Below are 16,281 nucleotides of genomic sequence, written 5' to 3'. Positions count from 1 at the left end.
GGTAATGGATAATAATGATCAAATAATTACTTTATGTGTAAACCTATATTAATGCAATTGTCTTCCATTGACCACAGATACGGCTCCAGGGACTGTGGATTCCTGATTCAACAATCTGAACTGGACGCTTTTCCTGAGTCTAGGCTGTCAGTAGTTGTATGTGGGGACTCAAACATACAGGAGTATCTGAATTTTGTAATGGAGCAAAATCATTTTCAAAAGCCAGTCTGTTGGGATTCTGCCACTGAACTTTACATGAAGTTATTAGAAATTGCACATTTCTAAAAAAAACCAAAAAAAACCCCCTGGCTTTTTGTCGTTTTTACCAAAACCTAGTGCATATCCTGTATTTTTGGACTAGGCTACATGAGTTGGCTGAAGATGCCAAAAGTTTAAGTTTGTGTTTGTAAAAGCACATTCTTACTGCAATGTCTTGCTAATTCTGGTCCTTGTTTAGCTGATGGAAGTTGAGATACAGTCCTGAACATTTAGATCAATAATAAATCAAATCAAAATCAAATCTTGCACTGTATTGTGTGTTTATTACAACTTTTAAGAGTAGAACACTTTTAAATGCCTTTACTTTTAGTAGCACTGTCAAACCTTTGAACAAATCAAGTCAAGCCATTGTATTTTAAATGTCCTTTGAACATATGTACCTACATTTTAGAATAAAAAAAAACATGCTCAAATACACAACTGATTTCTGGATAAGTCCCGTAGCAAAAAAACTACAGAATTTACAATGTAATGCCAAGAAGAAGCAGCTGTAAGTGACTGGGTTATCTAATAAAACTACAATAACCCTGGTAAACTATAATGGATTTGTGCTGCACCACCAGCATGTCCCACCTTCTCCTATTCATAACATCTTTAAAAAAAAAAAAATCTTGACTTAAAAACTTGAGAAACAAATCAACAGCAGGTTTGAACTACAAGGCCAGACATCCTAGAAACATCCAAATCCTGGGGAGTTTTGAATTCCAAAATCCATGTTGGATTTAAACATGGAATATGAGGTTATCATTGGTAGTTTCAATAAGTTTAAGCATGTATTTGCCATCGGGAATAAAGAGTCATCCAGGAACTGTAGGCTTGGTAGTGGATCTAATCCAGAAGGTGGCAGTGATGTTAGCCCAGTTGCAAACATCAGAACATCGCCCACTGACACAGCAGTTTGTGATTCTGCAAAAAATAAAAATACATGTAAAAAATTATATATGTATATGTGAACTCAACACATTGTCTTGTAATGAGTACTAAAAGAAATACTGGTATACACCTTCACAGTCAAGCAGATAGTCTGACCAGTAGCCCACAGTTTGACTTTCCAGACGTCTCCTGTTACTTCCAGATGGGCTGAAGTCAGGTTTGAAAAGTCTCTCAAGTTCAAGAGCTGTGAGTTTCTTTTCCATGTGACACAGGACCGGGGAAAGCAAAGTAGGGTGTTGCTGGAGTGCACTCAGGAAATGAAGTGCTGAAAGACCATCTTTAAATCTAAAGAATGAGGAGAACTTTATGTAATTTACCAGTTCATAATACATGCAAACTATGGACAAACTTTGAACTCTGGAAACCTTGGAGAATGTAAAACATTTCAGTCGGAAATTATGCACAACACCGTCATAACAATAATTCTATAGTCTCTTCTATAGTAGTCTCACCTCTCAATTACAGATGAGTTTCGAGCAATTATATACCACCGGAGATAGTCAGACACAATGTCTTTCTTTTCCTCAACTGTGGAAACATGCCTTAGACAACCAGCCACCTGTAGCATAGTACTGTGTTTTATGACACAGTCACGCAGGACATCCACTGAACCAGCACTGTCGATCTGAAAAACCCATAAAAATGGACATACACGATGTAAGCTTACATGTCTGATTTTCATTCCTGTTTTTTCCCTACACAAAGAAAGAATATTTTAATTTCATACAGATGAAGAAGCTATAGTTCTATCCTGCATTCAAAACCTGCGCTGTCCTCACCTCTTGTAAAGCTTTCCCTATGTCGTCATCTGTGACTGAGGCAACTGTTGCTTTTACTGAAGTCTGGCCTGCAAGATAATGTACCAGCTCTTCTGACAGGAAATGGGGCCCTGGACCACCATGCACAACTGACACGGCTATCATCTTTCCTGCTAGGTAGTATTCATCCTCCCTTACAGCTGTGAATGAATACAGTAAATGATAAACTCTCTCACACACATCTATCGATCGATCAGATCCGATCGATGTCAGATCAACCAACAGATAGACAGACAGACTAATGCTGTGTTGAAATAATCCAAAAAACTATTGTGAGTTGCTTCTGATAATAATTAAAAACAAATTGATTTACAAGTCCAAAAAAGCCTTTAAATTAAGTTTATCAAACATCTGATCATTGCATACCCTTTGCATTGTAGACGAGGAATCGATGTCCTTCTGGTCCATCAAAAATGGGACGATCTTTCATGTGTTTCATTAGCAGACTCAAAAACTCTCGTTTTGGGCCACCTGCATCAAGTCCTTCTTCTAGAATGCCAGCATCATCAGTAAATTTAACCAGCATGTCAGCGGTTTCAGAGTATGACAACCGCCTGAAACCCCTGACTGCTCCATCCCAGACATTTGCTCTTGAGATGTTGAATCTGCTGACACTTCCATGATGAATAGCACTGGATAAGTTTGCAATGATGTCAGGTAGAGTAATGTTAACGTCTTCCCTGTAATCACAAAAATGAAAGACATAATGCAAGACTATACAATTTAACGTTGTTATTTTAAGTAGTATTTGATATTTTACAGTGCTTTGTAGTCAATCGGTGAAGCAACTTCAACCAGCTCTTCATCCTCGTCCTCAATGCAGGGGGCACACAGGTCTGCATATTTACTGTTGAGAAATTATAATTCCAAGATTAGACTAACTTCTATTCACCCTATAACTATCTTTACCCATTTCACAAACCCAAACGTGTACTGTAGTTACAGGTTTAAAATTACGTATAAGACACATTTTTATTTACCTATAGGGACTCATGACTGGATTTGTTTCGTTTTGGTGATCAAGATCCTCTGTATCAGATATTACAATCTGAAAAACAACAACAACAAAAATTGCATACTGTACATAAACATACATAGCATTGTATTATTTCAACAATTGCAAAAAACCTCATGCTGACAGAAATTGCCCAAATACCTGACTTGGCTGTATGGTAGATGAAGGTCCTGGAGCATGTCTGAAACAGAATACGAGTATTGGAATTAAAATGTCCAGATAAGTAGCTCATAACGTTTAATATTATTTATGATACCAACATTATAAAAAGGCTATGAAACCAATAAATACTTATATTAGGGCGGGGCAATAAAATAACAACAATATGTATTGCAGTATACTTTTTTCTCAATGGAAAGCAATAGCAGCAGAAAGCAATGGAAGCAGTGCCACACACGGAGATGTTTGGGCACCACTTACATCTAAACCAACCATTAAAATAAATATACAAGGAGAGATTAGGAGAATTGGCTTTTATTTCTTAGCTTATTCATATGATATTGACAAAAACTTTGTCAATTTTACATCTGTTCTCATGTATAACTTACTGTAAACTAAGATTTATTTTTAGAATCATTCTTTTTTGTTTTTAAATGTAATTGAACAAGAATTTGAGTGATCTGGTGTTTGTTGTCTTTTGAAACTGGAAATCTTTATCCCTGACTTTTTATTTAGTTTTTAACATGTACCTTTTTTTAGTTATCCGAAACGGATGTAATATGTTAATACATCTGTCTGTCTGAACTTATGACAGGAAATAAATATTTAAATCAAAACAAGCTTCTGAGGATTTCACAACTTATGTGAAATTTTAAGTTCATCTTGTAATTGGAAGGTTGCCGGTTCGAGCCCCAGCTCGGACAGTCTCGGTCGTTGTGTCCTTGGGCAAGACACTTCACCCGTTGCCTACTGGTCGCGCCAGTGGCAGCCTCGCCTCTGTGCGCCCCAGCGTGGCTGTGGCTACAATGTAGCTGCCATCACCAGTGTATGAATGTGTGTGTGAATGGGTGGATGACTGAATGTGTAAAGCGCTTTGGGGTCTTTAGGGACTAGTAAAGCACTATACAAATACAGGCCATTTTCCATGAGCAATAGCACATTTAATATGTAAAAATCTAGCGGTTTATATCATGATGTATATCAATATTCCCTGAAATAAAACAAAGAAATATTGTGACATGAAAATATTGTATTGCCCAACTCTAATATATAGCAGAACAAGCTCTGAAATAACTTACTCCTTCTCTGCATGTCTACCATTAGGGGTACTCTGGTCTTGTGGTTTGAAAACCTAAGATGAAAAATATGCACTTTTCAAAGCTTTCAACAACTTCGTATCGTATTTAGATAGTTCATCAATACTTTAAAAAAAAAAATATATATTTTTTTTTAAGAACATATAATCACACAATGAAAATAATCCACCCATGGATGTTACAGAATTATAATCATTATAGAGAAAAAAAATACAGACTCAGAGGACATGCACCTCTGCCAGGGCCACTCATAGGCCTCTGGCATGGTGGAGGGGAAAAAAAAGTACACACCAATGTGTCTGCCTGGTTGAACTCAGCTGTGCTTCTTGATGTAATCACAATCTCAGGGTCTGAGTCTGAGGTACCATCCTCTGCAATCAGAGCTGAGAAAATAAACACATTATTAGTTGCTGTATATGTAAACACATCAAAATATAAAATTAACGAACCTTGTTTGAAGTGGCTCTCTAGGCAAATGAAAAGAGAAATCCTGTTGTAGTTCTTTCCTATTTCCTCTTTGTAGTCTGCCAATCGGAATGGCCTTTCTGTCCCAGGCACATTTATCACCTCTGTGCAGTCGGGATACAAAAGGACATATGGTCCCTCCACCAAGTCCTTGTTGAATGTTCTCATTTTTTCTACAGCCTGCTTCAGGAGGTCAGGGGCTGTAATTTCGGGGCTGATAAATAAGGGCAGTGTTTTCCCTCTTAGCGGTTTTAAGTCCGTTTGTTGTGACACCATTAATCCTATATTGATCTAGAAAGAAATAATAAAAGCCAGATCACTTTAAGAATAATTGCCAAATCCTCATTTATAAAGTTACCTGTGATGGCTTACCTTGACAGGTTTACTCTGTTGCTTGAGTTTTAATTTTGCTCCACAGCTGAAGGCCTGACGCTCTATGGATTTTGATCTTTTGTACTCCATGAACTGCTTGTATGACGGACATGTTTGTTCTGGTTGAATGAAAAACGTTTAACATCAAAACGGGGTTATAAGCACTCTCCATTACTAAACGTAGACGAGAATACAGTATAAGCAAACATAAAAAGAAAACGGAGCCAAAATGGTAAATAAACGTGCTATTTAACTGAAATAGCATAGACTGTCTGAAGAGAATAAAAAGTGAGTAATATATCAAAATTACTTTGTTCAGAATTTTCTGTTTGTTTTGATGTCCCTGGGGAGTCTGACCCTTCAGCCTGGTCTGTGTGCCGCAAAAGCTCCAGAGACCGTCCACAGGAAGCACAAAAAGGGGTGAAGAGGCTGAAGCTAACGCCACAAAACGGACAAAACATTTTCCGGTTCTCTATGTAGTGCAGCGAGCACCGTCAGGGTAATGAGGAAGCGCTGTGAGGAGTGAGTTTCTCGACATTTGTTGACATCCCGAATCACTTTTTTGAGCTACAAATATGGAGTAAGCCTAATCGTTGTGCCACTTCCGGTATTTCAGACAATCCCTTTCCGTCAAGGATTTTTAATTTGTTGCGGTTTTTTAATTTGTTGTGGATTTTTAATTTGTTGCGGTTTTGTAATTTGTTGCGGATTTTTAATTTGTTGCGGATTTTTAATTTGTTGCGGATTTTTAATTTGTTGCGGATTTTTAATTTGTTGCGGATTTTTAATTTGTTGTGGTTTTTTAATTTGTTGCGGATTTTTAATTTGTTGCGCTTTGCACTTCCCAGCCACCGTAGCATATGGTCTCTAACCTGTTCTCTGTATGTTTCCAGTTTGTCTCTCATCTGCAATATGTAGGAAATGATGTTCATCGTCGAAGCCACTTCAGTAGACCCCTGTGCCACTCCAGCCACCCAGTTCTCCTTCAGCATATCCAAGGGGCCTCTAACCTGCCTTCCATAGAGCAGCTCAAAAGGGGAGAAACCAGTTGAAGCCTGTGGTACTTCTCTGTATGCAAATAACAGAAAAAGCAACCATTTATCCCAACCTTTGCCAGTATCATCAACAAACTTTCTCAACATTTGCTTTAATGTACCATTAAATCGTTCCACCAGACCATCTGTTTCTGGATGGTAGGGAGTAGTTCGAATACCTTTTACACCAAGTTGGTCATAAAGAGACTTTATCAAATGTGACATAAAACTGGTACCCTGATCTGTCAGGATTTCCTTTGGAATGCCAACTCTGGAAAAAAGGTCTACTAAGCATCGAACAATGTGTTTGACCTGCAGAGAACGCAGTGGATAAACATCCGGATATCTTGTGGCATAATCACAAATGACTAACGCATATTTATGACCACTACTGCTCTTAGGTAAAGGACCTATGATATCCATAGCTATTCTCTCATAAGGTACATCCATTATTGGTAATGTTTGCAACGGGGCTCGGCCTGAAATTTTGGTAGGAGCCACTTTCTGACATTCATGACATGTTTTGCAGTAGTCAACCACATCTTTGTACAATCCTGGCCAGTAAAAACGTTGAGCAACATGATTATAAGTCTTTGCCTGTCCTAAATGTCCTGACCATGGTTAGAGTGTGGCCCAAATGCAGGATTACTGATCGGTACTCTTTTGGTACAACAAGTCTGGGTTTCTCCATGTCTGCTAGATACAGAAGTTTATCCTTTATTATGAAAGGTTCTCCAGTTACACTTTTAAGCCCTACATCATTTTCTTTTCCATCATCCATGTTGCATGCTTTCTTAAAGAGAGGTTTTAAAGATAAATCATTTTCCTGTCTTTCTCTAAAATTATTGGGAAACTCCCACTGAAGATCAATAGGTGGAGATATTGGTAAGGTTGGTTCCGGAAGTTTTGCCCTACCACTGTTTTTATTTTTCTCCTGCCTACGTTGTCGTTTTGTTTTCCTGAGTTTACTCCCTCCTTCAAATAAGTCTTCATCTACATCAGGCAGTGGTTCTAAACCCCTTTTCATTGAACGAGTGACAACAGCACAGGAATAGGCTTCAGAGTTATTGTGAACCAAACTGTCTAAGATTGGTAAGTCTTCTCCCAGAATGACATCATATGCTAACTGATCCAACACTCCTACAGTTAACATAAATGCTTGGCCCTCAAGTTCAATAGTGACATCTGCTGTTGGATAATCTTTTTGACACCCATGAACACAAGTAATATTTACAGGTTTGTTAAAGTCAGGTAATACATTGCTCAACATAGAAGATTTAACCAAGGTTTGTGAGCTACCAGTGTCAGCAAGGGCCTTTACTGTTCGGCCATTTATTGAAACATCTACCACATGTTTATGTGGCACTAAACCATCACCAGTAAGTTCCCCTTCAAGACCTGTGGAGGGAACTACACACAACTCTACTGACTTTGGTTTTCTTAGGGGACATAAAGAAGCTTTATGACCAGGCTGCTGACAGTAATAGCAAATGAGGTTGTACCTTTGACTGCAATGTATAGGCTTCTTACCACCCCTAGTGTCCAAGCTTTCAACACTAGTCACCCCTGGAGGTTTTACCTCCCCAAACCTTGGTCGCCCCACAGTCATCTTTGACTTAGAAGGTTCACGATGAGCAGCTAGGTAACGTTCAGCCAGATCTGCAGCTTCCTCTCCTGTCTTTGGGTTGTTCTCTTTCACCCAGGTGCGGACGTCTGACTGCAGCACGCGAAGAAACTGTTCCAAAATAATGGTTTCGCCAATCTCTTCTTTGCTCCGACTGTCAGGACGCATCCATCGCTTATAGAGTCCCTTTATCCGATTGTAGGTTTCACGCACACTCTCTCCCACTGGTACACTGGTGCTCCGGAACCGGTATCTGTAGGTCTCCTCTGTTACATTAAACTTGGATAACACTGCAGCTTTAATGGTCTCATAAGAGTCAGACTGTTCTTCATCCATGCCAGCATAAGCTTCAAGGGCTTTTCCAGTCAATAATGTGACCACTCTAGCTGCCCATTCAACTTGCGGCCATCCCCACGTTTTAGCTATGCATTCAAATCGTACAAAAAAACTTTCAGGATCCTCACCTTCCCTGAAGTCAGGTATTCTTGGCTCACCCCCACGATGTATTTCTGCTCTCTGCACTGGAGCAGGTTGAACGACATGCATTTGAGACTGTACAAGCAGAGGTTGAGATGGAGAAGGCAGCTCAGCTTGGTGCTCAGTGGCTCCGTGAGGTGGCTGCACAGCTGATAGTGGAGGCAGTTGCCCAGCCTCTTGCTTTGGACAAACAGCTGCTGTAGAAATGTCACTCTGGACAGAAGGCTGAAGTTCAGAATGTACAGCATGTTGCAACCTTGGTATATTGTAACTCAGTTGTTTTATCTGTTCAAACAGTATTGCTTCTGTTCTTTTGGAATGCCGCATAAATTCTCTAATTTCATCAAAGATATCCGGTTCAGAAAGTTCTTTACTCACGACACCAACGGCAGTCTGCTTAGGTCGTACTACTGGTTCAAAATCATCCTCATCAGCCATTGCTCCTTCAGGTGGTGGACCTGGCTCAATTGTTTGTCCACCTTCTCTTTCTTCCATGTCAGCAAGGGGGTTTTTCCTTGTCCCACGGTTTCTTCCACGTCCTACACCCCTCATCCAGCGTGTTCTGTCCCTCATTCACAGGCGTAACCAAATCCCACTTCTGACACCAACTGTTATGCAGTGAGGGGCGGTGAAGGAAACATCAGACTTCACTCTATCTTAATTAAAGTAATTGTTTTATTGTCTCTTGCCAACATCATGCACATGCAGACAGCAACTTCTCAAAATGGCTCCCAATCCATTTCCTGCTCACTTTAAATACCCTAATGACCACGCCTTCTTAATACAGAATGGCCTATAAAAGAGCTGCAATTGAGGCAGGCTTCCTCTTTACCGGGAAAACAAGATGGCCACCACAGAGGTAACCTGCAAAACACTGTTACATGAATGCTTCCCAACACTAACCAATACTGGCCATCACAGGACAAAGGGAAGCTATTTCTGTAGAGAGATACGACATGAACTAAAATTTAGGGTTAGGGGCCAGTACAACAGCAAAACTGCTTAAAGAGATTGGAGCCAGAGGACAGGTGCTGTGGCAGGCTATAAGAAAATTAGTTAACACTGCTGAGTGGGCCAACCACTGGCTGTAGTTAAAGAGGGCTGAGATCACTTGGGCAGTCAGCTAGCTGCGACACACATGCCCAGAACTGGTCAAACCGTGGTGGAGCTACCTAAGCAGAGGGCATCAAAAGGGTAGAAAACCTAACACTATAATTTGTACTGTGATAAACCAGAAGCCTTGTTGACTGATACAGCTGTCTCAAGGCCTCCTGTGCAGTTAACCTCATGGAGTGAAACATAAGGGAGGAATGTAAAAACGTGCTGCTCTTCCACCCTCACCTCTTTTTCCTGTTTGTGGGAGGCAGTGGAGAGGTAGAGGTTACAGCCCGATCCGGGCAGGGAGGTATGGGATGCCAGATCAGATGCCCCACTTCCAGCTCTCCTCTCTATCTTATCTCTCTTCTCTTACTTTTCTCTTTCACCTTTTCTATCTCTTTAAGAAGTGAGGCTCTTTAAGTACTAAAGAGATAAATATTACTTCTCGTTTTGCAGTGAATTGATAGGAGAAAATAAATTGTAGAAAACTAAACAGAAAAAAGTAGAAGAGAAATAACAATTTCACATCAACCAGTGACACACCCCTGGGCCTGATCAACCCTGGCAGGGTTTATGAGGGTGTCTACTGGTAAGGGCCAAAACACCCAATGAATCCAAGGCCCACTACTGATGATGTATCACAATATTTTAATATTATAATTTGGATTTGGTCTTTAATCCCTAAACCTAACCAAGAACTTTAAAAGAAACTAAAAAAATGGCAAATAGCTTTTGATAAAAGACCAAAAGACACCGTGAAGTTCATGCACACAACAATTTGTCCTCCTGATGAAGTTTCCAGACTGTCTTTGCTCATATTGGCCATCCATCTAGTCCTTTTGTGGAATAAATTTATGTGCTGTATGTGTCACAAATAGCTAAATTTGATCTGGTGTGGGCTGTAGTGTTGAAAGGGTTGCATAATAGGAAATTGTTTTTTTTAAAAATAGATTTCTACGTTCTTTTACACAAATTACTTACATAATTTGCAGTCATTTTCAGTTGTTACATATCAAGTCTACAGTCATAACTATATTAAACAGAAATGTGTTTTATGTCTTTGTCATGGAAACATAAATGTTGCTAAATTTTAACTGTGGTGACAAAATGATCCATTGAAACTGCATGAAAACATCAAACTGACAGTTATTTTTCAGCTTTATTTGATTGTGTTCATTGGTAATCTCAAAAAAAAAAAAAAAACTACAGTGATACAGACAATTTCAGGAAATTCGGTGGGGATAAAATGACAATGATGTTGGTCCACCCCAACACACTGTAGGCCTGGTAACCACTGGATCAATTAAGACAGTAAATTTGAAAAAATATGGTTGAGCACATCGCTGTACAACTGGAACTAAACAAAGAAAGTTAAATATCCAAAAGTTAATTTGTGGATCAGGGTTGTTGTGACATAATCAGCTGAACTGCCTACTGTACTGTAGCATGGTTATGTTAAAAATAAGTACTACTAATGCACTCTAACATTATTGATACTGTTGATACTAATGATTCATACCATGAAAATATACTTAACATGTACATCAAAATACTCAAGAATGAAAAATATCACCTGTGACAAGAATACTTGAAATTTGCTTACAAAGTTCTATCAACCACATTTCAATATGTCTTGTAAATTCTGTGAGCCAAAAATATATCACAGTAACTGAACATGACAAAAATGTAAAAAGTACATTTTTCTCCCTCTGATACCAGTCTACTGTTAAATGCATGTTTAAAGACAGTGTAACAGGCTCTACGAATGACATTAAATTAAAATGTGCCAGCTGTCTTTGTAAAAAACTATATGCATTGATGTGATGAAGTCTTGGGAAAGCACTGTCAGTGACTGGTCTATGGCAGACATGAAAAAATTTGGGTCCCCAGCAATAAACCTACCAGGTAGGAAGACAAACTGATATATTACAGATATTAATTACCGACTTTAATCAGAAAATTCAGGGTCACTGTAAAAGTCATCATCGGAAGTATGATCAAGGTTAATGTTCTCTGCTCCTGACAAAACTTGCATAAAACACTGTCTTGCATGCAGCTTGTTATGTTTCACATTATGTCGTTTTCTGAGGATGATGCTCTGTAGACCTCTCAAACTCACTTAGGCCACAATGCGAACCTTAAAAATAGAACATATAATTTAGTCTGCTTTACTGCATTCAGAAACAGTCAGTGTTTTCTATGCATTACTTAAATACATACTGTTAAATATCTCACTGGAAAACAGGCCGGACAGCTCTTTCAGGGCATCATCATATTTTGAAAGAGATTTCCAGTGATGGTCCATCTCTCTAACAAGAATCTTCTTTTCCTCCTCGAGTCTTCTTATTGCCATGATGATATCGAATGCCCTTCTCTTTGTTGTAAGGCTGACAGAGTCTGAAATGCATTTATAACAAAATTATAAATCAATTCACAAAGAACGTCTGAAGTCGTAAGTGATTTTAGGTTAACACCTGAAGCTTAGGGTTTCATTCTATGTCAGATATGCTGAAAGTAGACAACATATTTGTACCGCTGTGTGCTCGCTGCCACGGCCAAGCTGTGTCACCAGACAGAATCTCTTCCAAGCACAGAGTTTCTTTGTCTGGAACCATTCTGTTGTATTTTTCCACAGCAGAAGTCAAGATTCCTTTCTCTTCTCTGATCTTGCGACGAATCTTGGCACGGGCTTTGTTTCCATCGGTGTCTTTATAAAGACGCTGGATCTCTTTATGCTCGCTATGAGCACTTCAACTCTGCTCACTAAAGGATCAACATTGCTTGTCCTTGTTGTTGCTGCTTAGAAGAAATAAGACAGCTGCACTTACATAAAGTCATTGTGCAATTGCATCACATTTTTAAATCAGTTTTTGCTCACTCTGCCCACTCCTTTACATCACTGACCCATTCATCCAGTTCACTGTCAGTCACTGCTAATTGGACTTTTAAGGACTCCAGGTTCTGAAGCTGGGTTAGAAGAGCTTTTGTGGCCTACATTGTCAATTTGAGATTAAAAAACATACAAACAAACAAACAAAAAAACACTAAACACATGTGTGAAATGCACTACACACAGGTACACACATACCCAGGTCTTTGTCTCCAGATGCCACGTTTATTTATTGTTTCCTTTGTTATGACCGACCACAGTCTGACAGCTGTCGGTCTCAGCTGAGCCCTCCTCCGCTCCTCTCCCGTCTCACTATAAAAGGGAAGGAAACCATCATCAGTCCAAAACGCCATCAGCTGTTCTCACCTGCGTCTCCAGCACCGCCCCGTTGAGCTCACCACACCACTCCTCCCCTGCAGCCGCGCCCGGGACCACACCTCCGCCACAACATGTTTACTCAAAATAATTAGAACACAGAGGAGTAAGCATCTAGAAATAAAGTACCAATATCATTACCTTCTGATATCGATGGGTCAGAGAGGTGGCCAACTGGTCTAGCTTTTGTTGATTCCAGCGCATGACCATAAGAGTTAGCATGTCCCTCCGTCCTGCACACACAGAAAACGTAATGTTACCACTTTCATCATAATTAGACACTTAAATATAACTAGTGCAGCATCTCACCTGCTAAAAAAAAAGGCATTACACTGCTCCACCTCCTCCCCTAGAGTCAAACCAGCCCCATCTTGATATGCTCCACTCCATTTCAAAAAACACACACAGATGCACATACACACACAGATAAAATACAAATTACACAAAATGTTGATGTGCAAGTGTTCAGATAAAGTGATTAAAGTCAGAATTTCATACCTCACATTTGAAATCGTGGGCTTTAGCATGAAAGACTGAAAGAAATGGCTTCATGCTAAGAAGGTGCTGGAGCTCTGGACAGCTTTTTGTTACTCTTTCAAGATATGGCCAATACTTGCAGGTAACATCCATACAAAAAAAGTGATATGTCTATTGGCCAGCTTTTGTTGCAGGTACAAGGGATAAGTAAAAATTTCACCCCTGTACATATTTAGAGCACTGAGCAGCGCTCCATGCCTGGTCGATAAACCACCACGCAGAGTGTGGTCGTGGAGGCAGTCATCTCCAATAATTGGACTTCAAAGCTAGAGTAGGTAGGTGAGGGTAGCTGCCGAACTGCATAAGAATTTTTAAAGACCGAGGCTACGCCGCCACCCCTACCAGTAAGCCTTGGTGAGCTAAAAGCGACACCGTCTGATGGAAGAAGTTCGGTAAAAGGGATGAACTCACCAGGACGAATCCAGGTTTCAGTCAGGAATAAAGCATCAATCCCATTAGAGGAGAGGAAGTCATTTAAGAGAAAGGTCTTATTGACCAGCGACCTGACAGTAAGCAATGCCATCCGTGTCCTAGGGGCTAAGTCGCCACGGGTGGTGCGTCGTAGGACACTTAGGTTGCTTCGGCAAACCCCGCATCGGAGCGATGTTATCCAAACCCGAGCAGGAAAACATGCCACAGGAATCGCAGGGTAGACTTCGTGGTCGGCCGAGCAGATCCAACGGTGGGTGAGCATCTTAGCATCAGAGCGCTCCTGGGAAGGAGGGAAAGAAGATAAAATATCCAGGCTGGCATGTGGGTAGCCTGTGGCTCTGGCTTTAAAGTAGACCCTGAGGCAAACGCGACGGCCGCTCCTTCTACCGCGTTTCCTATAGCGTTTCTTGTGTAGATTCGGAATAGGTAGGTGGAGGAAGCCGGTCGGAGGGTCCGGTCGGAGGGTCCGGTCGGAGGGTCCGGTCGGAGGGTCCGGTCGGAGGGTCCGGTCGGAGGGTCCGACCGGAGGGTCCGGTCGGGGCGCGGTGGCGTCACCCAGGTTCCAGCAAGGATCAGGCCGAGAGGAATGAGAGAGTCTTAGATTTAAAAGTGTTTGCCTGTCGTATGTAATCAGTGCACAGCCATTAGATGAGCATACAACTAAAAGGATAAAAAAATACAATGAAAAGGTCCATAAAGAGTGTAGAGAGGACGGCTACATCTGATTTCTGGGCTTTCATAGCCCTAGAAAAGTTACCAGCAGCTACTGAGACCACCCAGATTCTTACAGACCATGTGTTCCGACGTCATGGCATACCCACAGAAATTTCTGACGGGGGCCCCAGTTCATCTCTCAAGTGTGGAAAACCTTCTGTTCGGCCCTATGTGCCAAGGTTAACCTGAGTTCCGTTTTTCATGCTCAAACGAATGGTCAGACTGAACGTCTGAACCAGGAATTACAATCCGCTCTTCGCTGTGTAATTTCACAGAATCCGGCTACCTGGTCGTCTCAGTTACCTTGGGTGGAATACGCCCATAATTCTCTCACATCCTCAGCGACAGGTTTGTCACCCTCACTAGGTTATCAGCCACCGTTGTTCCCAGAGAATGAGACGGAACTGGCCGTTCCCTCTGTCCAGCACCACCTTCGACGCTGCCGGCGGGTGTGGCAGAAGGTTCGACAGGTGCTCCTCAAGACTGTCGACCGTCAATGGGACTATGCGGATCGCCGCCGCTCTGTTGCCCCGGCTTATCAACCTAGACAAAGGGTTTGGCTCTGTGCTAAGGACATTCCCTTAAGGTCGCTTTCTCGGAAATTGGCACCCCGTTACATTGGCCCCTCGAGATCGCTGCTGTCATCAGTCCCTCGGCAGTCCGACTCAAGCTTCCGGCTTCCTGGCACATCCACCCAACGTTTCACGTCTCTCAGGTCAAACCGGTCCGTAGCAGTCCTCCCACACTCACCTTCTCCTCAGCCTGCCCTCCAGCCCGTACTTCAGCTCCCCTGGACACCTTGGAACCTGGACCAGCTTCCCCACACTGTCAACCATCCCTGGGATGCTCCCACGGCAACCCCCTCCCCGCCTAATAGCTGGTGTTTTCAAGTAAGCACAAGACTCTCCACAAGTACCCCTCACCTCTGCCCGTTAATTGTTTCCCATTCAGTAAAACCTTTCTCCTGTGTTTGCAGAAGTTCCCGCCCGTGTTCTCCTTGTGTTCAACGTCCGTTTCGCCGCCCTCGGGCCTACCTCAGTTCCTGCGAATAATTTCTGTTAGACCCAGTCTTGTTTAAGTACCTTTTCCTTTTAATAAATTGAACATAGTTCGAGCAACTGAGTCTGCTCTTGAGTCCACTGCATCCTTGTTTGTGACAACACTGTCAAAAACAAGGGTGCAACATGCATGCAGTTGAATTTTAAGTTTACAATGACAAAAAGGGGGGAATGTTAAGTCTAATTGTTGAATGTTGTCATTGTGTTTCTTAAATTTGTAAGGTCATATTTCAATCTATAGAATCAAGACATTCCTTTGTCTCTGACCACCTCTCCAGCCACTCTGTGCTGGGGGAGGTTTTATTGCAGATACAGTTTATCTGGAAGATTTGTTTCCTGTGATGTTGCTTCCTGCTTTCATGATCCTTTTGGTGAAGCAGGAAGTCATGCATACAGACACACACACACACACACACACACACACACACACACACACACACACATGACACATACACACATTCTTGCACATGCATACAGATGTTTAGACATACACACATATAGTGCCTTGTCTTAGAACCATTTGGGGGTTTTACGGCGGGAGGTGCTTTTGCTGTGATGTGTGAACTGTTTTCCAATAAAAGGCAGCAAGCGGAGGCCGGATTTGGGGTCAGTCTGCGGTAGGATTCAGAGTGCTTTCTGAGGGGCCTCCCTTGCTAGCAAGTAAAAGATGTTCATCTGCTTTAAGTACTGATTTAAGACCTCAAATAACCAAAGTGAGATTCAATACAAGAGGCAATGCTTTCCCCAATGGAAAACCCAATTTGTGTTGCAATCTCTCCATAAAGGTTTTCTTTTGTGGGATCAGTTTCTGATCTAGCGTTATTTAGAGCATCACAGTTCCCATCAATAGGGTTTACATTTAACTCGGCAAGGACAGGCTTAGGTGTGGATGAAACTGGGGCTG

At 41.4% G+C, this 16,281-nt stretch overlaps 1 protein-coding gene and 1 pseudogene across 1 annotated transcript; both read right to left on the bottom strand.

Annotated features, from left to right (window-relative positions):
• Positions 1–817: 817 nt before the first annotated feature.
• Positions 818–5,630, bottom strand: LOC148100053 (uncharacterized). Its single transcript, XM_087849817.1, has 13 exons — positions 5,449–5,630; positions 5,139–5,257; positions 4,751–5,057; positions 4,593–4,672; positions 4,284–4,336; positions 3,187–3,226; positions 3,011–3,078; positions 2,791–2,877; positions 2,397–2,710; positions 1,992–2,170; positions 1,665–1,837; positions 1,283–1,497; positions 818–1,185 (listed from the first exon to the last, which is right to left on the bottom strand). The coding sequence occupies exons 1-13, from the start codon at positions 5,597–5,599 to the stop codon at positions 950–952; spliced, it is 2,022 nt and encodes a 673-aa protein (XP_087705943.1). The 5' UTR covers positions 5,600–5,630; the 3' UTR covers positions 818–949.
• A 5,680-nt stretch (positions 5,631–11,310) lies between these two features.
• LOC118455354 (uncharacterized) lies at positions 11,311–13,266 on the bottom strand (annotated as a pseudogene).
• Between the last annotated feature and the right edge of the window lie 3,015 nt (positions 13,267–16,281).

This window comes from Neolamprologus brichardi, chromosome 13 (assembly GCF_056152115.1).
Source record: "Neolamprologus brichardi isolate AB-2024 chromosome 13, ASM5615211v1, whole genome shotgun sequence".
Classification (NCBI taxonomy): domain Eukaryota; kingdom Metazoa; phylum Chordata; class Actinopteri; order Cichliformes; family Cichlidae; genus Neolamprologus; species Neolamprologus brichardi.
Note: the sequence above shows the minus strand (reverse complement) of the source record. Positions and strands in the feature narration are given on the sequence as shown.

What these genes read in the sequence shown, in the direction of transcription:
- LOC148100053 (XM_087849817.1), bottom strand. Translation starts at nt 5,599, where the DNA reads ATGTTTTGTCCGTTTTGTGGCGTTAGCTTCAGCCTCTTCACCCCTTTT. An exon ending in TCAACCAGGCAGACACATTG is followed by an intron (nt 4,337 to 4,592) that starts GTGTGTACTTTT and finishes TTTTCATCTTAG; the next exon opens with GTTTTCAAACCACAAGACCA. An exon ending in AACTCATCTGTAATTGAGAG is followed by an intron (nt 1,498 to 1,664) that starts GTGAGACTACTA and finishes CTCATTCTTTAG; the next exon opens with ATTTAAAGATGGTCTTTCAG.